This window comes from Bubalus bubalis, chromosome 8 (genome assembly GCF_019923935.1).
Source record: "Bubalus bubalis isolate 160015118507 breed Murrah chromosome 8, NDDB_SH_1, whole genome shotgun sequence".
NCBI lineage: Eukaryota > Metazoa > Chordata > Mammalia > Artiodactyla > Bovidae > Bubalus > Bubalus bubalis.
Window position 1 is genome coordinate 18745657 of NC_059164.1, and position 23320 is coordinate 18768976.

The 23320-nt window shown below is 35.2% G+C and overlaps 1 protein-coding gene across 11 annotated transcripts in view; it reads left to right on the forward strand.

The window, feature by feature from the left end:
• PHF14 (PHD finger protein 14) overlaps window positions 1-23320 on the forward strand; it is a 196709-nt gene that overhangs the window by 47378 nt on the left and 126011 nt on the right. For all 11 annotated transcript variants that reach the window (XM_045166355.1, XM_025290903.3, XM_025290904.3 and 8 more), the window contains exons 8-14: window positions 9466-9612; window positions 10398-10668; window positions 10966-11072; window positions 12171-12266; window positions 14077-14180; window positions 16118-16249; window positions 20588-20756. In XM_045166355.1, the coding sequence (XP_045022290.1) occupies window positions 9466-9612; window positions 10398-10668; window positions 10966-11072; window positions 12171-12266; window positions 14077-14180; window positions 16118-16249; window positions 20588-20756 (1026 nt within the window). The remainder of the gene's footprint in view (window positions 1-9465; window positions 9613-10397; window positions 10669-10965; window positions 11073-12170; window positions 12267-14076; window positions 14181-16117; window positions 16250-20587; window positions 20757-23320) is intronic.

Here is a 23320-nt window from a genome sequence, read left to right on the forward strand (position 1 = left end):
CTTTTTGGTTCCTAACCTTGTTGTCTCATGGTCTCAATATTGCTGGAATAGCTCTAAATAAGCGCTGTGTTCTTTCATTATATAATTCAAAACAGAGGAGGAGGGGAGAGGGTTCTCTTATCATTAGGACTGAAAAATTTTCTCATATGTTCACTCCAGTAGATTGTCCCATTATCTCATATGTCAAAATAGTCATTATGGCTATCGTTAGCAGTGCGATAAGATGAATTGGTGAAACCTGACATTTTCAGTTTCTGTCAGAGAAAATGAATTTTACAAAAAGGGAATATGTTGGAAGGGAATGGCTGGGGGAGTCAGAAGCTAACAAACAGTTTGCTACAACCAGCCTAAGAAGTTGGCAGTTTATTTCCTTTCACTGTAGCTCAGCCATATACTTAGATCAAATGAAGTAGTGTTTTTATCAGGTATTAAAAGAAGGAAAAGAAGAATCAGTTATTTTGAATAAAAGAAAGAAACAAATGAAAATGTCACCATTTCCATTTTTCCCTTCCTTGCTTCACAGTAGAATTCTGATGTTCTGGCCTTTCTTTTCCCTGGGTTTGATCTTTTACCTGATCTTTGTCTTTTAAGAGTGTCATCCCCTTTCCTTCCAGCCTCCCTCATCACAGTGGAATTGGCTTCTCAGTAGTCCTTCCTTTCCAAGACTTTTTTTTCTCATTGGTTTTTTTTTTTTTTTTTGACGTTAATATTGGCTTTAGTTTTATAATCTTACACAGAGAACTTTAAGGAATATTCTGTATGTCTGGGCTTCATCTTATTTTTTCCTACTTCGTTTTTCCCTTCATTTCATTATTCACTCTCACCTTCTAAACACACACACACTACAGTCCTTACTTAGTTTTTAAAATTAATAATTAAAGCTTAATTATCTTATGCTTTACATATTTTGATAAGCCATCTCAAATATTTTTTTAATAATATAAATAAGAAATAACCTATAGGATAAAAACACACCAGTTCTGTTTTTAATAAAGAGTTTATATCATAATTTTTCAGTTAACTTTGTGAGTTTTGTGTCAGTGTCTAAGACTGTATTTTTATCTGCTTATAAACTGCAATTAAAAATAATGAATTTGGAATAGTGTGACTACGTGTAAGGAAATAATAAAATAGAATAAATACAAATGGATAATTCCTAAGTATGTGCAGAGCTGGTTATTAGGCCTTTTCCTAGATAAACAGATATTGCATAAGTTGAACTTTAGACTGCAGAATAAATTAACATAGGTTTTCTTTTTGTTTTAACAGATATGGTTAAAAAAGATATGGTTAAAAACAGATATGGTTAAAAAACAGATATGGTTGAAAAGTAGAATTGAATACTTTAAAGTGTTATATAATCATTAAATCATATGTATTTTCCTGCAAGGAAGAAATATTAATGTCAGATTTTAATGAGCTTAATATAAATAGTTAATACCTAATGTTTTTGTAGAATCTGATGCCAAAGGATAATTTTGCTGTCATAAAGTATTATTTTCCTGGTAGCTAGATTAATATTAATTTTTTTATATAAAAGATATAGATAAGGATAATATTTTAACGATGGGTAAAGAAACTGCTTTATTCTTTTAAATAAGTATCATATACATAAAATTCTTAATATAAATTTAGATTTAGTTCACCTTTGTTTTAGACCACCATATTTTGCATATAATATGTATGAGTTTTAAGAATGGATAAAATGCTTAAGTCATAAAAGTGAAAAATGAACAGGTGATAAATGCTAAAAATGGGAAAAAATAGACCTTTAAAAATGAGATCAAATTGAATACAGATTCTTAGCTAGAATAAGATCTCAATAAAGTTAAGTTGGTTACTTTAGTTTTTATAGAAAAGGGTACTAAACAGCTGTATGCATGGTTTTGTTTATGGTTCAGAAAATATGTACATTGTGAAATTTTTCTTTTTTGGTATCTAGACACTAGTCATTTGTGCATTAGTGTAGTAGTGTAGTGTTAGTTGGAGAAGGCAATGGCACCCCACTCCAGTACTCTTGCCTGGAAAATCCCGTGGGCAGAGGAGCCTGGTGGGCTGCAGTCCATGGGGTCGCTAAGAGTCGGACACGACTGAGCGACTTCACTTCCACTTTTCACTTTCATGCATTGGAGAAGGAAATGGCAACCCACTCCAGTGTTCTTGCCTGGAGAATCCCAGGGATGGGGGAGCCTGGTGGGCTGCCGTCTCTGGGGTCGCACAGAGTTGGACACGACTGAAGCGACTTAGTAGTAGTAGTAGTAGTGTTAGTTGCTCAGTTGTGTCCAACTGTTTGCGACCCCATAGACCACGGCCCACAGTCTCCTCTGTCTATGGAATTCTTCAGGCAAGAATACTGCAGTGGGTTGCCACTTCCTTCTCCAGCATTTGGGCATTGAATTTGCATTAAAATTTTTCATCTGTAAAAGGTTCTAGAAATTTCAAGTACTAGATTCAAGAAATTAAGAAATCTTGCTTAGATTTATTGTTTTTATTCTTTGGTCTTCATCTTCTGGGAGTTTCAGATTTGAGTACAAGACTCCTTAAAAAGTAAACTAAAACTATATGTTAAATAGTTAATCATGTAGTGTTTGCAAAGGCATCGCAGTTGAGGGCTGAATTATCTAACTCAGCAAGCATTTGTGGAACGTGACTATCAGGAGTAAGTCCTTATTGAATTCATGTTCTAAAACTGAGTTGTTTTGTTAGGGGTGACCTAAACTTTGTTTACAAACAGTGAAATTTGTATTCAAACATAACTTCATAGTACTCATTTAACATCAGTCAGTCATGATTGAGGGCCTATGCATATGTGCAAGACACTATAAACTCTAGGTTTGGGGGTGGAGGAGTTTGTCAGGGAGCATAAAAATAGCTTTAAGTCACGTAGATGGGGTTAGATAGTAAACACAATGAAATGGAAAAGAGTCTTACAAGACAACATTAAAAGATGTCACAGGTGCCTCTGATGGACAAGAAGTGCTGTAAATACAGAAATAAGATTCCCTAGAAGAATCAAAAACTTGAGTGGACCTTCTTGGCCTGTCTATCTCTTACCTTTGAACTATTTAAGGATTACAGATTCATGCTTTTTACTGTCATTCATTCAGCATATTTATTCAACAGATATATTGAGCTACTGTGTATTAGACTTTGCTGTGGAGCCTATAGAGATTTGAACAAAATAAACTGTTCTTAAGGTAGCTTACATTTGAATGGCAGGTTGGGAGAGGACAGATAGTGAAAAAGTTTACCAGAGAATACCAATACTTTTGAGACAAACGAGTAATCACTTCTCTGTCTCCCAGACTTAAGGGTTTATCCTCAACTCACTGCTATATTGTGATACGTATTATGAAGAAATACAAAGCAGGATAAAGTATGTAGGGACTAAGGGAAGTAGGACAGTACTGTTTTATATGGGGAGATCAGAGGTGGGCTCTCTAAGAAGGCGACATTTTGTGGAAAAAATGTAAGGAAAATGGTAGGGAGCTTATGTTTTTTTGACAGGAGAGTGTTACAGGCAGGGGGAACAGAATATAGAGGCTCTGAGGTAGAAACATGGTTGGTTTGAGGACCAAGAAGAACTGGTATGGCTGATACAGAGGTGGGGCTGGTGTTTGGTAAGAGGAGAGGAAGGAGGTCATAGAGGCAGCAGGCAGCTGCATCATGTAGGGACTGGAAGAACATGAGAATGACTTTGGATTTACCCTCTTGAGTGAGATGGAAAGCCATCAGATTTGCATAGAGAACATGTGAGTCAACTGATGTTTAGAAGGACAACCCTGATGGTTGTGTTCAGTATAGACTATAGAGAGGCGAAGGTGAAAGTAGGGAGAACAAATAGAATGGTTTAGGGTTTTAAGGATAGAGGTAATAAGAAATGACATATTTTGTAGATATCTGTTGAGAGATTGTGGAGTAAACAGAGAGAGAGAGGAAAAGGGTGATTTCTCTTTAGCCTGAACTTCTAGTTCAGTTGCTCAGTCATGTCTGACTCTTTTTGACACCAGAGAATGCAGTACGCCACACTTGCCTGTCCATCAACAACTCCCAGAGCTTGCTCAAACTTGTGTCCATTGAGTTGGTGATACAATCCAACCATCTCATCTTCTGTTGTCCCCTTCTTCTTTTGCTTTCAATATTTCCCTTCATCAGAGTCTTTTCCAATGAGTGAGTTCTTTGCGTTAGGTGGCCAAAGTATTGGAGCTTCAACTTTAGCATCAGTCCTTCCAATGAATAATGAGGACTGGTTTCCTTTAGGTTTGACTGGTTTGATCTCCTTGCTGTCCAAGGGACTCTCAAAAGTCTTTGCCAACACACAGTTCAAAAGCATCAATTCTTCGGCGCTCAGCTTTCTTTATAGTCCAACTCTCACATCCGTACATGACTACTGGAAAAACAATAGCTTTGACTGGACGGACCTCTGTCGGTAAAGTACTCTCTGCTTTTTAATATGCTGTCTAGATTGGTCATAGCTTTTCTTCCAAGGAGCAAGCATCTTTTAATTTCATGGCTGCAGTCACCATCTGCAGTGATTTTGGAGCCCAAGAATATAAAGTCTGTCACTATTTTCATTGTTTTCCCATCTATTTTCCACAAAGTGATGGGACAGGATGCCATGATCTTAGTTTTTCAAATGTTGAGTTTTAAGTCAGCTTTTTCACTTTCTTCTTTCACTTTCATCAAGAGGCTCTTGTGGAGCTTCTAGTAGACTGGGGTTATGGTTTACTGAGGTAGAAAAGACTGCAGGAAGAGCAGATTTATTGCAGGAGAGAAGGAAATTGAGGACAGTTTTGGACATGTTGAGTTCAAAACGCCTGTTAGGCCTGTAAGTGGAGACATCAGGTAGGTAGTTGACTATCAGAATCTGAAGTTTAGGGAAGCAATCAAGGCTAAAGATACAGATTTGGGAGTGTCAGGGTATAGATAGTATTTATGGTGAGATGACTAGGTGAAATTACCTAGAGTATACGAGGAGAAGGAGATGGGAAGAGTTCTGATGACAGTCATAGGGCTACCTTGGCATTCAACAGCATTGAAATTTGGGGAAATAAGGAGGAATCTACCAAGGAGTCTGAGGTAGTCATTAGTGAGGTTAAAAAAAAAACAACTAAGACAAGTGTTTCAAAGAGAGAGTAAACAAGTTGTGTCAAAGGAATAAGGTTAAGACTGAGAAATGACCATTGGGTTTGTCATAATGAAGGTCAGTTTTGACTTGAGAGGAGCTATTAGAGAAGTTGAGACTAGTTGAAAACTTAGGAGTGGAACAGAGTTAAGACAGCTAATATGGGCAGTGCTTTAGATTTTTCCTTTTAAGGGGGACTTTGAAGTGACCTACAAATGAGAGCCCAGGGAATGTCTTTTAAGTATTTTTAAAGGATATTACAGTGTTTTTAGTATGCCAGTAGAGAGAAAAAAATGTGCAAGAGGTAGAATTGCTGGAGGGAAGATGGGGTGGAATTAATTGCAACTGAAGGTCAACCTTAGATAGGAACATTGGTTAGTTTATCCCTGGTAACAGGAGATTAGTCAGAGGATATGTGTAGACATGCAGATGAGTTGAGGTATGCAGTGATTGGAGGTTGTGGAAGTTCTCATTTAATTGCTTTTCTCCTCTCTTCAAAACCTCTCCAGTGAAATAAATAAAGCCATCATCTGCAAGTGCTGAAACTCCAGTACTTTGGCCACCTCATGTGAGGAGTTGACTCATTGGAAAAGATTCTGATGCTGGGAGGGATTGGGGACAAGAGGAGAAGGGGACGACAGAGGATGAGATCGCTGGATGGCATCACTGACTCGTTGGACGTGAGTCTGAGTGAACTCCGGGAGTTGGTGATGGACAGGGAAGCCTGGCGTGCTGTGATTCATGGGGTCGCAAAGAGTCGGACACGACTGAGCGACTGATCTGATCTGATCTGATCTGATTGAAAGTTTTAGAGATGAAGGTGTTCAGTGATTATCTATAAAAATGGAATGGAAATTAATTTGGGAATGTGTTCAGATGCTCTGATGCAGGTTAAAATAGGGGAAGAGTTGGATTTACCTGTGCTTTAGGTTTTGTCAAGTGAAGCTAGATGAGGAAGAGAGGAACAAGTGAAGAGAGGACTGCATCTTGCAAACAAGTAATTAATTGATGGGCTATGAAATAATCAGGTAAAGAGGGCAATCATGTGCATGAGCTCTGGGGCAGTCAGAGGATAAAAGTCTGTACATTGGATATCTGAAAGGTATTAAAAACTTGTTTGAGTCTGAAAAGAAGTGATGAGGAAAGATAAAAGATAATGCTCAGAGAATACTTGAGGAATTGTGTTATGGAAAGAGTTCAGAATCTAGGTACAGTCATAGGAATTAAATGGCTGAGGTGAGGTGGAAAAGATGGTGTTGTAACTGAGAAGATAAACATGCTTTGCTCCTAACTCATGATAGTATTTACACTTTTCTGATTTCAATAAACAGTTTTATGCAGATACCAATAAAGCTTCTACTTTTCTTAAAAATAGTCCATTTTTACAAGCGCCAGTTGGTTCTCAATGTACAAGATTCCTAATAGTTTCTTTCAGCTTATAGTCCTTTCAACTGCTGAATCAGTGTTAGTCAGGGAGCTTTGTTTGGAAAAAATTGTTTTAGTTTTAAGATTCTAGAACAAATCATGAAATTCAGAGGTCCACAAGCTAAATGTGACCTGAAGATACATTTTGTTTGATAAGAATAGTGCAATAAAAAGATAACTTGAGTTGATGGGGCATTCCAGTTTGTCATGGGTCCCCACCATTTACCCCACATTCCACTTTTCCCCCTACTTCCATCATTATTTTTGTCTTATAATTTCCCAGCATCTTTACATCCTTTTACTCATTTATGTTTACTGGTAACTGTTTCTCAAGGCATTCACATTTAGAACTCTTTGCCTTAGACCTACTGAAACGCAATCTCCAGAGGTGGGATTTTGTCATTTCTATTTGGAAATGTCCTTAAGTAAATCTGATGACAGACAATGTTTGAAAAAGACAGCTTTTACTTAATAGCAGTGGATCTTGGTCAGCAACTTAACCTCTCTTGTTTTCAGTTTTCTATCCATAAAGTTGATATTAAAATAATAGAACTCACCTCATGTGGTAGTGATAAGAGATAAATGAGATAGTATGAAAACAGGCACTAAGCCTGGTACATGGTAAATATTTAGAAAATTTTTTCCCTTTCCATTTTCTACTGGGAATAGGATCTTGAAAGTTTCTCTAGGCAAGATGAGGGGATAGTCCAAGTCAACCAGATTATTAATTAGCACACTATTTTGAATGGTTTAATAAAACTGAATAGCCAGTAACTTGAACAAGGAAGACGTTAAATTCTTTCTATGATTCCAGATTGATTTTATGTTCAGGGGAGTTTGGTTCCAGGGACCAGGTGCCTCTTACTCATTGCTTCATATTCCTTTAGTTTGTTGTACTTTCTCACATGGTCAGAGATGGTTTATCACCACCTTGTCTGGGTTGTACCCCGTTGGTAGGAAGGAAGAGAAGGTGAAGAGTGGACATTTCCTTTCAAGGGTCTGGTTAAGAAATTTCATAAACTTCATTGGCTGGAACTTACCACATAGCCATACTCAGCTGCTGAGGGTCTGGAGTAGAAATTTTCTAGCATCATTATCCAGTGGAAACTCAGAAGATTCTAGTACTAAGGGGAAAAAGATGAAGATAATGTTAACGGATAGTGGTTGCTTGGTATATCTGTTTCATTCTCTAAAAAAAATTAATCCCTTGGTCTTGATAGCCTTAGACTTAGGATTTATTGTCCCCAATCCCAAGTCACGAAACAAAAGAAAAATGACTTGGGCTACTTCGTCCTTTTCATGTATCTCTTTGACCAGAGATGACTGGTCTTTTTGTTAAGTCAGAGTCTTGGCTCTAATGCTTAACTGACCTATGCAAGCATGAATCCTATCTCTGATAACTCAATTTCAACATTACCTACTACTTTAAGAAGAGTAGAATGGTTCTTGAGATCATTTTGACTATAGTTCAATATATTCTTTATTTCCACTTACTCTCTTCTGTTGCCAGGATGTGTAGAGCACGTTGTGAGAAAGCAGCTGTGTGTGAGTGTGAATGAGAGAGAGAGAGAAAGAATCCAATCTCCTTTCTACATTTTTTGAATTTATTTCTGTACCTATATGAAGTTATTATTATTAAACCTTTTTTGTTAATGAGTTAACAGAGACCCAGAGATAATTAGCAACTTGTTTAAAGCCACAAAAATCTTTAATTGGTGGGGCCAGGTTTTATTGTCCAGGTTTTTATATATCCAGATTCTCATTACAATATTCACAGTGCTATATTGTAACATCTGTGGATATCATACTAGAAAATGGCATTACATACTTTGCTGTTTTTAATGTTAAGGACACTTTGGTTTTACTATATGATGATTTTTCTTTTTGTACTTTTCATTTGTTTCTTCTTTTGTTAGCATCATCAGTTCTCTTTGGGTTGTAAAACCCCACCTTACTAAGAGACTCTAACATAACTCAGGTAAAAACCGTATGGGCAGCTTATCTGTTTTTTATTTGGGACAGACCTGAAGAATGAAGTACTTATTACTTTGCTGGCAGTCACATTGCAGAATGCTTTTTTTTTTTGCCTACATATTTACAATTTTTTTCCTATTTTTGATAGTAGATTTCCTTTTATGTTTTTGTATCCTATTATTTATGAATATGTACCCATTAAGGTAGTACCATAAAATAAGACTGTGAGACAGCTGTGTTTCCATTTGAGGTTTTAGAATTTTGTAAAGAGTTAAAGAGAATATCTGAAGTGTTTTATTGACAAGGCCTGGCCTTTTTTTTTAAACATCTTATTTTGTATTAGGGTATAGCTGATAAACAAACAATACTGTGATAATTTCTGGTAAACAGTGAAGGGACTCAGCCATACATATACGTGTATCCATTCTCCCCTAAACTCCCCTTCCATAAAACCTGGCCTTCTTAATCTAGTTTTATCCTAGGTAGAGTTTGCCTGTGCATTTCTCGTCAGTTAGAAATGCCCTATTGTTGACTAGTCCTATATTTTCTAGATATGTTGTTGTTTTATCATATTAATCTATGTATTAATAACTTTAATGATGGTTTCTACCTATGCCTATTAATATCTTATTTGTTTTAAACAGTGATTTTTTTTTTTTAGGTAACAATTATAACTTAATGTAATGCCTAAGTTTTGATTTCAGTATTTTTTAAATCCACAAGGCTGTATAAAGAAAAAAAATTGTTAATTTGAATTTGGTATATAAAGTTCCTAAAGCAGCAATTTTTATCATTATGTATAAAACTTAATTTTGTAATTTATTTTTAGGCCAGCACTGTGGTATATTCTTCAAAAAGGAAATATTATCTCTTATGGCTTTTTTTAAAATGGCCCTTTGGAGTAAAAATGTTCATTTCCCCCTCTCTGTTTTTTTATATAGGATATAGCAGATCCATTTTTTGCTTATTGTAAGCAACATGCAGATAGGTTAGACAGAAAGTGGAAGAGAAAAAACTACTTGGCTCTACAATCCTATTGTAAAATGTCTTTACAAGAGAGAGAGAAGCAGTTATCACCAGAAGCACAGGTATGAGACTCATTCCAAAACTTGTGTTTTTTTCTTTCAAGGGTATAGATTTCAGGGAATTCCCTGGTGATTCAGTGGTTAGGACTCTGTGCTCTTACTGCTGAGGGCTCCAGTTTGATCCCTGGTAACAGAGCTAAGATCCCATAAGCTGTATAGCCTGGCCAAAAAAAAGAAGTTAGAAATTTAAGATCTCATGCATCTTTGATATATGATGTATAATTGTGAAATTTGGTAGTGTAATTGTCAAATTATCTAGAAAGTGGACTGTCATTAAGGTAAATGGAGAGTATAGTTTGTGTTTGAATACATTACTCATCATCTAGTCTCAACAAAGCAGTCATTTATAAAACATGTTTCTAATACATTAAAGAATGTGGCTTAGAGGAAATTATTCTATCAGTGCAATATGTTGACCACATCTTTTTTTCAGTCTGTTCTAAGATTCATATGTGCAAAGACTTTGATTAGTTTGCCTGTCATGAAATATATTTGTATGTAAATTAAGTAAATTTATGAAGACTAGTACAAGGCTAGTTGAGAAACCTCAGCTTAATTATACTAGTTTTTGACAATTAATCATAGGCTAGGGCAGTTGTTAACTAGGGGTAGACCTAATTTATCATAACCCAAGAATTATGCTGTAGATATTAAGGACTGTGGATAGATATAATTTGCCTCAACAGAGGAACTTCTCAGCATCCTTACTCTTGCTAAGTATGGAAATAAAAATCATAAGTATGTTCCATTTTAATATCTTTTAAAATTTGTATACGTTTCTTTTATAGGCAAGGATCAATGCCCGGCTTCAGCAGTATCGTGCCAAAGCAGAACTAGCTCGATCCACCAGACCCCAGGCCTGGGTTCCGAGGGAAAAATTGCCCAGACCACTCACTAGCAGTGCTTCAGCCATTCGCAAACTTATGCGGAAAGCAGAACTCATGGGGATCAGTACAGATATCTTCCCAGTGGACAATTCAGATACTAGTTCTAGTGTGGATGGAAGGAGAAAGCATAAGCAACCTGCTCTCACTGCTGATTTTGTGAATTATTATTTCGGTCAGTATAGGCCCTGATGCATGCACGTTTTCATTGAGAACAGTTTGCTGATAGAAATATTTGATACACTGTCAATGTTTAGAAATTTACTAGTCTTGGTACATATATCAAGTATGTTTATTTTCCTAATAAGTTGTGGATTGTTGTAAAATGCTAATTTAATGTATTTGTGAGTAGAGTTAAAAGTGTCTAGGTTTATCCATGTGATCATCTCTATGGCTAGCTCCTTCCTTTGTGTATTTTGTATATCAGCTTTTATTTTCTTCTAAACTAAAATTGGATATTTAATTTAACTAGAGAGAAATATGCGCATGATTCAAATTCAGGAAAATATGGCTGAACAAAAGAATATAAAGGATAAATTAGAGAATGAACAGGAAAAGCTTCATGTGGAATATAATAAGGTAAAACAAACAACGTAATGTAATTACATCTTACTGATGATTTCTTATGTTTCATTTTGAAATTCCTCTGGAGTTTCTACGACTTGTCTGTAATTCCGACCCCTCGTTATCTTCATTACCGTCACTAACACTGAGTACTTTCCATGTGCCAGGCACAGTTTTGAGCATTTTTACTTGTGTTAACTCATCTCATTCTCACTTCAGCTTTATAATGTGGCTTATGATTTCTGCTCCCTTTTTCAGAAGTGTAAACTGAATCCTAAACAGGTGAAGTAATTTGCCCAGGTTCGCAAAGGTAGTCAAGGCATAGAGTTGGGGTTTGAGGCCCAAGTCTGACTCCATTTATCTTTCTAAGTTATAGAAAACTTTAAAACTTACTTTTGAATTACTGTTTTTCTTAAATTGTTTTGTTCCTTTTGATTAAAAAAAAATCTCCTGATTAAAATTTCTCTTCTACATCTTCATTCTAAAGATGAAGAAGTTCATGAAGAAATGTATAAAAGCAAGTTGTGACTAAATGTGAGATAATAAGTAACATGAGCAAAATCTGGATTGACTTTTTTTTCTTTTGGCTGTGTTGGGTCATCTTTGGGTGGGAGGGCTCAGTAATGCGGCATGTGGGCTTCTCTAGTTGCAGAGCTCAGGCTCACTTGACCTGAGGCATGTAAGATCTTAATTCCCCAACCAGAGATCAAATCTGCGTCCCTTTCATTGAAAGGCAGATTCTTAACCACTGGACTGCAGGGAGGTCCCCAGGATTGACTTATTGATAAATATCATTTTCTTATTGGAAAAATGGTGGGAGTGTACTTTGATACACTCATAAGGGTTAATTAGTGTGTCTGTGAAATTATATAGTAAACTATAATAGAATATGTAAGTATCATTATTAGTAAAATGCTAACATAAAATGTTTACTTTTTTTGGTGCTTCTTAAATAGTTGGAGACTTTCATTTTTCAGTGTATTGTGACTTGAATGTGTTAAATATATGTGGACTAGAAATGTAGATATTTTGGACATTGATAAATTATTTATATTTTCAAATATGTTACTGAATATTGTAATAGTCTACTAATTTGAATTGTTTACATTATAGCTCTGTGAATCTTTGGAAGAACTACAAAACATGAATGGAAAACTTCGAAGTGAAGGACAAGGAATATGGGCCTTACTAGGCAGAATCACAGGGCAGGTTAGTTTCTTTCCAATTGCTCTCTCCTTCTCTTCTTGCTTTCTGTATGATTTCAAAGATTGAATCTCTAATACAACTGTCACTTCACTAACTGAAGAATTCTGTTTAATCACGGCCAACTAATCCTCTGGGATAATGGTTTCTGCCTGAAATGCATCTAGAGCTTTGCAAGCTGCCTACTGAGAACCTGTAGCTTAATATGGTTGTTTTAACAGCTATCTTGTTTGCAAAATTTTTTCATTTGCTCTAACTGATTGACCTGTCATTTGTGATGAAGCTAAGATTTGAAGCATGAGTTACTCCTACCATATTCTTCTGCCTCTATGCAGCAGTTTTAGATTCCTTGCCACATTTCTTCTGTCCTATTCTTGTGCTATAAGTAGTTGTTGTTTTTTTTAATGGGGGAAATGTAAAAGGAAAACTGGAATTTTTTTCATGTTGATGGGTTTTGAACTTACAAGGAATGGTTTTTGAAATTTAATGTTAAAGTGTAGTTTTTCCCTTCATTAGTTTTATTTTAATTATGAAAGAAATTACTTTATCCTTGAACATATTGAGCCTATTAAAGTTCTTGGTATTGTAAAGAACAATCATTGCCAAATGGATTTCTTTGAATGCTTTTTTTAGTACTGTGTATTTAATTCTTAAATTAATAATTCATTTGAATAATTTAAGTTATTTCTTTAAGGATGATGGAGACTCGCTGTGGTCTTTTCACCATGGAAATAGTTTTATTTGTGAAGGAAGGTTTTTAAAGAACAGATATTTTTTGTGGTACTTATTTTAAAGGTTTATAAAGAGCCAAATTCATTATATAGGTTGTATAGACACATTATTTTAGAAAGTAATACATACTGATATGTATTATGCCATGCTAGCTTTGAAGATGCTTCTTTTGTGAAAAGGGTGTATGTGGCATATAGTATAATGAATAACATAAGAGGTGAGGATGAGTAGTTATATATGCACAGTTGACCTTTGTTTCTATTGATAGGCTGTTGGTGAATATTTGAAGATTATAGTGTTTTATATTTTATATTTAGTGAAATTAATATTGAATACAAGCCTATTAGTTTATTTGGCAAGCTAGCATTATCTTTTGGCCAGATTTGCAAGTTTGTCTCATAAGAATCTATTTAGTATAAGTTATGAAAGAGCATTTTAATTTATTAAATCACTTGAAACAGAAGCACGTGCATTTCTGTGTGCAAATGTAAAATACACAGGAGAAGTAGAATTTGTTTGTACCACTTGGCAGGACACTTTTTTTCCGGTTGGTTGAACTGATGCAGGCCCACTGGGCCACTGAGAAATGACTTTGATAGATGGTTGCTGTCTGAGAAGCTAGTATACTACAGATCAGTAGAAACCCAAAGAGAATCTAATTCGCTTTGTGAAGAGTTTGGTCCAATAAGATAATTTTTCTAATTAACCTTTGGAGCACCAGTGTAGATGTGGTGTTTAAGAAAATAAACGGCCTCAATACTCTTTTTGTCGTGTTCTTTTTTTTTGTTCAAGTTCTTGAATTCTTGTCCTTGTCTTTCACTTTTAAAGCTAAAGTAGGAGTTTAATTTTCACAATGTTTTAGTGGTCCAGAGAAAATTGATGAAAGTATGTAATTATAGGCTTCTCACAGCAGTGACTATGAGACAAAAACTCATTTTAGTCCTTTTTGCCAGTGTAAAACCTTGTAAAACATTCCCCCTCAAGATCCTAGCATATTAGTTGACTTGAACGGCGCATAAAGAAAAATGTTGCTTTATATTTTTTCTTTGAAAACAAAATAAACTGCATTTGTTCAAATCAATAGAAGTTGAACATACCGGCAATTTTGCGAGCACCCAAGGAGAGAAAACCAAGTAAAAAAGAAGGGGGCACACAAAAGGCATCGACTCTTCCTGCAGTACTTTATAGGCAAGTAATGAAATTTTGACAGATTAATATAGTGTATTTTTAAATGGATACTTTTTAGTAGCAAGATGCTTTAAATATTTGTGAATGAATTATGTTTATATCAGAATTTAAAGTTAAATGTGTTTGAAGTTCATTTTATTAATACCTTCATCAAAAATACTTCCCAGACTGAATGATGATAGGATAGAGTCGCTCCTCTTTTAATGATAAATCACTTTTTGTATACTTTAAGTAACTGGGGTTATATGTGCACAAACTCCATGGAAACTCCTCTTTAGAGAATTGGAAAGTGAGTTTTAAGTAATGTACATGATTATTTTTTTAAATAGTTAAAACAATGTGTTAGATAAATGGACATTTATATTTTATTTTGCTTGAGTGAGTTTTAGAGGTTTACATGTGTTTTTAGGTAGTGTTGGATATATTATAGTTTGAATTACTGCCTTTGTACAGTGGTAGTGGTGGATAATGAAGATAAGTTTTAGATTTGAATCTGTCTGTATTTTTTTTTCTCTCTGTGCTCAGTTGTAGTAATTTCATTTCCCCAAATATTTTTGTTCTTTTTCTTTTTTGGCTCAGTATTTTACAGTGTTCACCATTGTAACAGTTTTATATAGTTATTAAGATTTCTTTCCATACCAGTAGGTTTGGATCTTACTTTTTTTCCATGTAGCTGATGAAACTAATTGAGAAAAGTTTAGAAGATGCAAGTATGTTTGTGTGTATCCATACACACACAAATCTGTTCACACACACAAGTAAATATGCTTATGTAAGTGTATACATATTCTCCCCACAACCTCTTTCTTTCTCAGAAGTAGCAACAACAGTATCTGTCTCAATAACTACTTTCTCTTCTAGCTTGGAGGCTTTCTCCATAGGTAATAGCAATTAACTTCCTTGAAATGTGGGACGAGCTCACGAGTGTCTATACTGTACTTTATAAAGACTGGCACTGTCACAGTCTAGCTTTTCCAGATAAGACTGTTTCATTTGAAACTGTCAGGCTTATTACTTTTGCTTCTGACTTTTCATCACTACAGCTCATTTTTGTTTCAGGATACAGTTTAGTAATTTTTCATTTTTACTCTGAGCAACTTTGAGACCAAGTATTGATTGGTCTTTGTTGTATATGTATATATTTGATTTTTTTCCTAAGGTTATTTAAAATTCAAACATCATTACTTTTTCTGTATACTTATGGCTTTTTTAGGATCTCAACTTTTTCCTCACCTTTCACATTCCTAATATAAGTACACCCTGGATTTGTAGATCATGGTGTTTGTGCTCTCAGGAGTAGTTGACCTTCTGCACAAGAAAAGTTAGATTTCTTAAGAACAATCAAAAATCTAAAACAACAGCAACAATAATAATAAAACTTCCAGTTCTTTATAATAAATATCAATTGGTATATTTTTAAGTCTCAAAGTCTGATTCTGTAAAAAGACTTACATATGTAGCTTATTTACACGTTGAAGGTTCTTTGAAAGATTTACAGTTAATGGTAGAAAATAAACAGAATTTCGTTTGTAAAGTAACTTCTTTGTAGTTTTAGAGAGGTAGAAAATTGAAAACTATTTTTGTTTAATATTTGTTCCTAGAGAAAATTTGGTCTAATGTTACATGGACTTTATGTAATAAATAAGATTAAGATGATGTTAGAATAAATACCTAACATATGCCCTTCTCTGAATAGTTTGACTCCAGCAAAATTTAAATTTATAATAGATCTAAACTATTCTACATTCTCAAAAGTATTTAGATTCTTGCCATTATAAAAAGATATGTGTTATTAAAAAAAGTATTTGATTTCAGTTAAAGAAATATATTAAGTTAAATCACAATGAAATTTTGAAAATTTAAAAATATGCCATAAATTATCTATTCACTATGATAATTATTATTCTAATCCTTTATTGCTGCTGCCTTTATCAAAGTTGTGGAATTTGTAAGAAGAACCATGATCAACATCTTCTTTTATTGTGTGATACCTGTAAACTCCATTACCATCTTGGATGTCTGGACCCTCCTCTTACGAGAATGCCAAGAAAGACCAAAAACAGTTATTGGTAAGTAAACTGAAGAGCATGTACATGTTAGAACTGGTGTTGCTCTTAGTTTCAACAGTATTAGATTAAGTGTTAGAACATATTTGATGCATAATAAAGTTTTCAGTATATTTTTAATTGAAAATTTTATAATGTTTTCCAATAATATTGACATATTGGCATTTAAAAGTTGTGTATATTTAAGGTTTGCAACATAATGATTTAATATATGTATACACTGTGAAATAATCACCACGATCAAGCTAATTAGCATATTTGTCACCTCACATAGTTATCATTTTTTGTGGTAAGAATGCTTCAGACATAAATGTTTATTACAGTATTATATGTATAGAGATGTAGCAATTTTTTTGATAAATGAATTTAAGTTAATTGAGGCTATTTTAATATCTTAGCAGTGGTTTCTTAAGGCATGAATTCTGTTTAGTGTGTTTATAATTCTCTTTATTATAACATTTTTTCAAATTCTTTATTTTTGTTCTTTATCAAGAATTTGCCTCCATATTCATGCTTTAAATGTAGTTTAGTATTTTGTTTCTAAATTAGTGTCACCAAAGGCTTTACTTGTGGCTAGTTGTGTATTAAAATTCAACCATTCTTTGTAAATCTAGAAACATTTGACTTACGTTTCTGAATTTTTTCATTAACTTAGGCATGTGGAATCACTACAGATGTTTGATAAAAGTTTATGATACTTATAAGTTTTATTCTTTCCTTAATTTTAATCCAAGAGAAAGACAGATGTTCAAATTCTAATAGATTGATTCTGTATAGGAAGAATATAGGTCATGGAGAGCTTTGGAAGGCACATGACTATTCTTTTTATACAAATTTTACACAACTTCTAGTTTTAGAAAAGACTAGACCCCAATCTTAAATGATAATCTGTACAAAAAGGTGTTTATTTATCAAATACATTAAAGCATATTTTCTGAACTCATTGTTTTATTTCATAAACCTACGTCTGTCCATTTTATTAAGAAGCTCACATTCTTTCACCATTTTCACATGATTACTTTCTCATGAAGTGAAGCGGAAGTCTCTCAGTCATGTCCGACTCTTTGCGACCCCATGGACTATATAGTCTATGGAATTCTCCAGTCCAGAATACTGAAGTCTGTAGCCTTTCCCTTGTCCAGGGGATCTTCCCAACCCAGAGGTTGAACCCAGGTCTCCTGCATTGCAGGTGGATTCTTTACCAGCTGAGCCGCGAGGGAAGCCCAAGAATACTGGAGTGGGTAGTCTATCCCTTCTCTAGTGGATCTTCCTGACCCAGGAATCAAACTGGGGTCTCCTGCATTGCGGGTGGACTCTTCACCAGCTGAGCTATGAGAGAAGCCCATCTTTTTCATAGTGCTCTTTTATCAATTTGCCTGGAGACAGTCATACTGGTCAACTCTTTTCAAATATAGTGGGATGTATTACTTCTGATTTGTGAGTGCTTTTGAAACCAGAATTTAAGAGAAACTGCTGTCACGTATTAGAATATCAGCAGTGTTAATAAGTATCCTATGTGCGTTTCTAAGTTGAAAACCAGTTTGGTAGTCTTCAGGGCCAGGGAACTTTGTCATAATCATGGATGTGTTTTAGCATTATTATACAATGACATTGTTTTTCTTTAATAATAAAGATTTTTAAAAGGGCTTCACTCCATTTTTTATATGTATTTATTTAGGTATATTGGAGAAGGAAATGGCAACCCATTCCAGTATTCTTACCTGGAGAATCCCCATGGACAGAGGAGCCTGGTGGACTACTGTCCATGGGGTTGCAAAGAGTCGCACGTGACTGAGTGCCTAAGCACACAGCACACATATACAATGAAATTATTTCCCTTTAATAATAAAGATTTAAAAACCTCCTTAACATAAGTTGGAGTGTATAGTGCTAAGGATCAAGAATATATAGCAAACTGAGAAAAATCTCGTAGTATTTCAGTATGAAGGTAGTCCTTTGGCATAAATTCCTAACATGAATTTTCATTATTATTACTTTAAACATCCTATTTCTTAGGATCTTGTGTACCAGTTAAGGTAGCAGAGCTGCTTTTTCATATTTTAAAGGCTATTTATAAAATGAGGACTGTAGTGTTTAACAGATTGTTGAAAGAGCTGCAAATAGTGTTTTCATCTATATTGAGTTTATGTACTACAAGTATTGTGTAGCAGTTGCCTTGAAATAGAAATAAATTTCTGCCTTAGCAGTTAGATTTTTTTTTAGATTTTTTTGAGTTGTTCAGTGTTTTGTGGTTTTCAGAGCATAACATTTTCATTTATCTGAGTGCTCTAAAGCAAGTTTCTTTGTCACCTAAATGTATTAACTTTTGGTGGGGATGAGCTTGAGAAGCTAGAGACTGTCCTGACAAGGAATATAGTTACAAACTGAGAAACAAAAGGGGAAACAAGTCACTTAAAAAACAAACAAAAAAGTCCCTACAGTGATTCATTCTAAAAAGGTACTTGTTTCCATATCACAGAAATACATGTATGTTAAAAATATTTTTATTTGATGGTAATATATGAATCCAAAGAATAAAGTGCTTGGTTTTTAACAACAGTTATATAAAAATCTTTAGGTAACTAATGATAATTGACTCCTACAGGTCAAATTTTTTAGTGTTAAAATTTTTGCTTAAATGAAAATTTTAAGATATTAAAAGTAATACCTTAAATTTTAATTGCATGTTACCAATAGAAAATTCTGAAAGAGCTGGGAATACCAGACCACCTGACCTGCCTCTTGAGAAATCTATGTGCAGGTCAGGAAGCAACGGTTAGAACTGGACGTGGAACAACAAGACTGGTCCCAAATAGGAAAAGGAGTACGTAAAGGCTGTATATTGTCACCCTGCTTATTTAACTTATATGCAGAGTACATCATGAGAAACACTGGGGTGAAAGAAGCATAAGCTGGAATTAAGATTGCCAGGAGAAATATCAATAACCTCAGATATGCAGATGACACCACCCTTGTGGCAGAAAGTGAAGAGGAACTAAAAAGCCTTTTGATGAAAGTGAAAGAGGAGAGTGAAAAAGTTGGCTTAAAGCTCAACATTCAGAAAACGAAGATCATGGCATCTGGTCCCATCACTTCATGGGAAATATATGGGGAAACAGTGGAACAGTGGCTGACTTTATTTTTCTGGGCTCCAAAATCACTGCAGATGGTGACTGCAGCCATGAAATTAAAAGACGCTTACTCCTTGGAAGAAAAGTTATGACCAACCTAGATAGCATATTCAAAAGCAGAGACATTACTTTGCCAACAAAGGTCCATCTAGTCAAGGCTATGGTTTTTCCAGTGGTCATGTATGGATATCAGAGTTGGACTGTGAAGAAAGCTGAGCGCTGAAGAATTGATGCTTTTGAACTGTGGTGTTGGAGAAGACTCTTGAGAGTCCCTTGGACTGCAAGGAGATCCAACCAGTCCATTCTAAAGGAGATCAGCCCTGGGTGTTCTTTGGAAGGAATGATGCTAAAGCTGAAACTCCAGTACTTTGGGCACCTCATGCGAAGAGTTGACTCATTGGAAAAGACTCTGATGCTGGGAGGGATTGGGGGCAGGAGAAGAAGGGGATGACAGAGGATGAGATGGCTGGATGGCATCACTGAGTTGATGGACGTGAGTCTGAGTGAACTCCGGGAGTTGGTGATGGATAGGGAGGTCTGGTGTGCTGCAATTCATGGAGTCTCAGAGTCAGACACAACTGAGCGACTAAACTGAACTGAACTGAATAGTGCATTTGTATTAGCCACACATGATACTTTGTATTTAATTCTGTTATTGGAGTTCAAAATTTAAAGCTGTTAAAATAAATACTAATTTGGTATTAAATTACAGTGCTAATGAGTGAGAGGTATGAATTTTTACAGAATTTTCTCTGTTGGTATATTCAGCACAGCTTGCCATTAATTAAGATGCAGGGATATTATAGCTGTGACAAATAGAGTTGGTCAAAGAATGACTTTGATTTTCTGGTGTCACAATGTGTATCATTTGAGGAAAAAATCACGATTTCCTAAGGGAAACTATCTTTTTAATCAGTACTGGGCCTCTTACATTCATTCACATAAATATATGGCAGTATTACATGTGTTTTTATGATACTTATTAGGGATACATGAAATTGCTTTGGACATTTTACATGTATTGTTTTTTCTCTTAAAGGAATGTTTGTGGTTTTCTGTATGTATGGTTATTATATGCCTATGGTCACATGTTCCTGTGTACATTTTCATATATTCTAAACATATACCTGCATTTTGTATTTATAGAAACCATGGCTAATGCTGGAAGGTAAAAATAAATGTATGAAATAATATTTTTTTCTTTATGTAGGCAGTGTTCTGAATGTGACCAGGCAGGGAGCAGTGACATGGAAGCAGAGATGGCCATGGAAACCTTACCAGATGGGACCAAACGATCAAGGAGGCAGATTAAGGAACCAGTGAAATTTGTTCCACAGGATATGCCTCCAGAACCCAAGAAGATTCCAATAAGAAACACGGTAATTTATTCCCTAGTAGTCATAATAACCCTTACAAAACTCTGAGGTCAAAATTTAAAGGGTGAGAAAGACAAAGGGCAAGCGTATACTCAGTAGCCAATGAAAGAAATATATTGCTTTTGGTTTTTCTTAACAGTTTACTGTTTTATATTATGAAATATACTATACTAGTTACACATGAGAATGTATAGTTTACATATTCAATACAAAGTACAATAATAATGAAGATCTATTGTGTTCACAAACCTACTTTAAAGACAGAACATTACCAAAACCTATGAAGTCACCTTTGAATCCCTCAGGACTCACTTCACCATCCATGTAGTCTAGAGATAACCTCCTTTCTCAAGTTTGTGTTTTTTATTCACTCCATTTTTTATATGTATTTATGTATGTATACTGGAGAAGGAAATGGCAACCCACTCCAGTATTCTTGCGTGGGAAATCCCATGAACAGAGGAGCCTGGCAGGCTACAGTGTGGTGGGGTCACAAGGGTCAGACTCGACTTAGTGACTAAACTACCACCATCGTGTGTGTGTGTATTCATAAGTAATACATAGTTTTGCACAGTTTGAATTTTGCGTAAATTGAGTCAAACTGTTTTCTCCCCATTATTTGATACTTTGACCAACTTTACCTTGATTGATTCGTACATGCTGACATGTGTAATTGTAGCTCATTTATTTTCACCAGTATGTCATTTTTTATTGAAAATAGATGATTAACAGTTCAGTTCAGTTCAGTTGCTCAGTCATGTTCGACTCTTTGTGACCCCATGAACTGCAACACGCCAGGCCTCCCTGTCCATCACCAACTCCTGGAGCCGACCCAAACTCATGTCCATTGAGTCGGTGATGCCATCCAACCATCTCATCCTCTGTCATCCCTTTCTCCTCCTGCCCTCAATCTTTCCCAGCATCAGGGTCTTTTCAAATGAGTCAGCTCTCCACATCAGGTGGCCAAAGTATTGGAGTTTCAGCTTCAACATTAGTCCCTCCAGTGAACACCCAGGACTGATCTCCTTTAGGATGGACTGGTTGGATCTCCTTGCAGTCCAAGGGACTCTCAAGAGTCTTCTCCAACACCACAGTTCAAAAGCATCAATTCTTTGGTGCTCAGCTTTCTTTATAGTTCAACTCTCACATCCATACATGACTATTGGAGAAACCATAGCCTTGACTAGACGGACCTTTGTTGTCAAAGTTAATAGTTCGGCAGTTTTGTTTCCACTTTTTTACTTATAATAATTTTATTTATTTATTTTTAGCTCTGCTGGGTCTTTATTGCTATGTGGGCTTTTCTCTAGTTGTGGCAAGCAGGGGTACTGTCTAGTTGTGGTGTGAGGGTTTCTCATTCTGATGGCTTTTCTGTTGCAGAGCACATGCTCGAGAGTGCACGGGCTTCAGTTTTTGGCTGCACTTGTGGTTCCCGGGCTCTAGAGTGAGTGAGTGAGTGAAGTCGCTCAGTCGTAGTCAATAGTTGTGATGCACAAGCTTTGTTGCTCCATGGGATGTGGATCTTCCCAGATGAAAGACCAAACCTGTGTCTCCTGCATTTGCAGGTGAATTCTGAGCCACCAGGGAAGCCCTCCATCTTTTCGCTTTTATAAACAACCTCACTTTAAATATTATTCTAAATCTCTTCTGCAGCTTGGTAACAAGGAGTGAGGGTATATAGCAAAGTATGGATTTGCTTAGTTACGGGATATTGGCACCCAGTTTTGCTGGGTAAGTGCAATATTTTCCAAACCAGGTTACACTTATACTAGCAATGAGTAATATTACTTTTTCTGCCAAACTTGGTTTGTCCAGTGTTATAATGCTTTCCAGTGTGATATATGTAAATAGTAGAGAGTCATTTTATTTTGCATTTCTCTCAATACTTAGTTGACTTAGAGCATCTATATATTTTTGGTTGGTTGTATGTGCAAATCTTATTCAGCTTTTCTATCAGGTTGTTAGCCTATTCTTAGAAAAAATTCTCTCAGGTCAGAGTTTTAAAAAGTTTTTCCAGAAAACATTTACGTTAGTTATTTCCAGGTGCCTGGGAGCTCTACCAGCCTAAGGCCATTTTAATAAAAGTTTGTCCTGTGTGTCTCTTCCACTACATGAATATCGTTAATTTCTACTCCAAAGCCATGAGCAATGGCTTGCAGTTATGAATTCTTAGGGGAGACATTTTTCACTGACTTACCTTGAGCCAAGGCAGGCACATTTTACAAATCTGCCTACACCTAAGGGAGATGTAAATATACTTAGGGATAGTTGTCAAATTCATCTGTTTTGTTGTCTGTTTGGTTTTAGTCTTAATTTTTTCTTTCCCTTACAGTAACAGTTTTTTGAAAAGTTTTTTTTTTTTAATCTGTAGTATCCATCTATATTATAATCACTTAAAAGATTTTAAGAGAAATAACCTAGATTATTTCATTCAGTTTTGTGTTATACATTCATTTGAAATTGATGAGGCGAATCTGGGAATTATTATCTTTTAGATAATTGAAATATTTAGTTTTGGGTGTTCTAAATTGATCAATTTGAAATAGTTTTTCTTATAATTTCCTCTA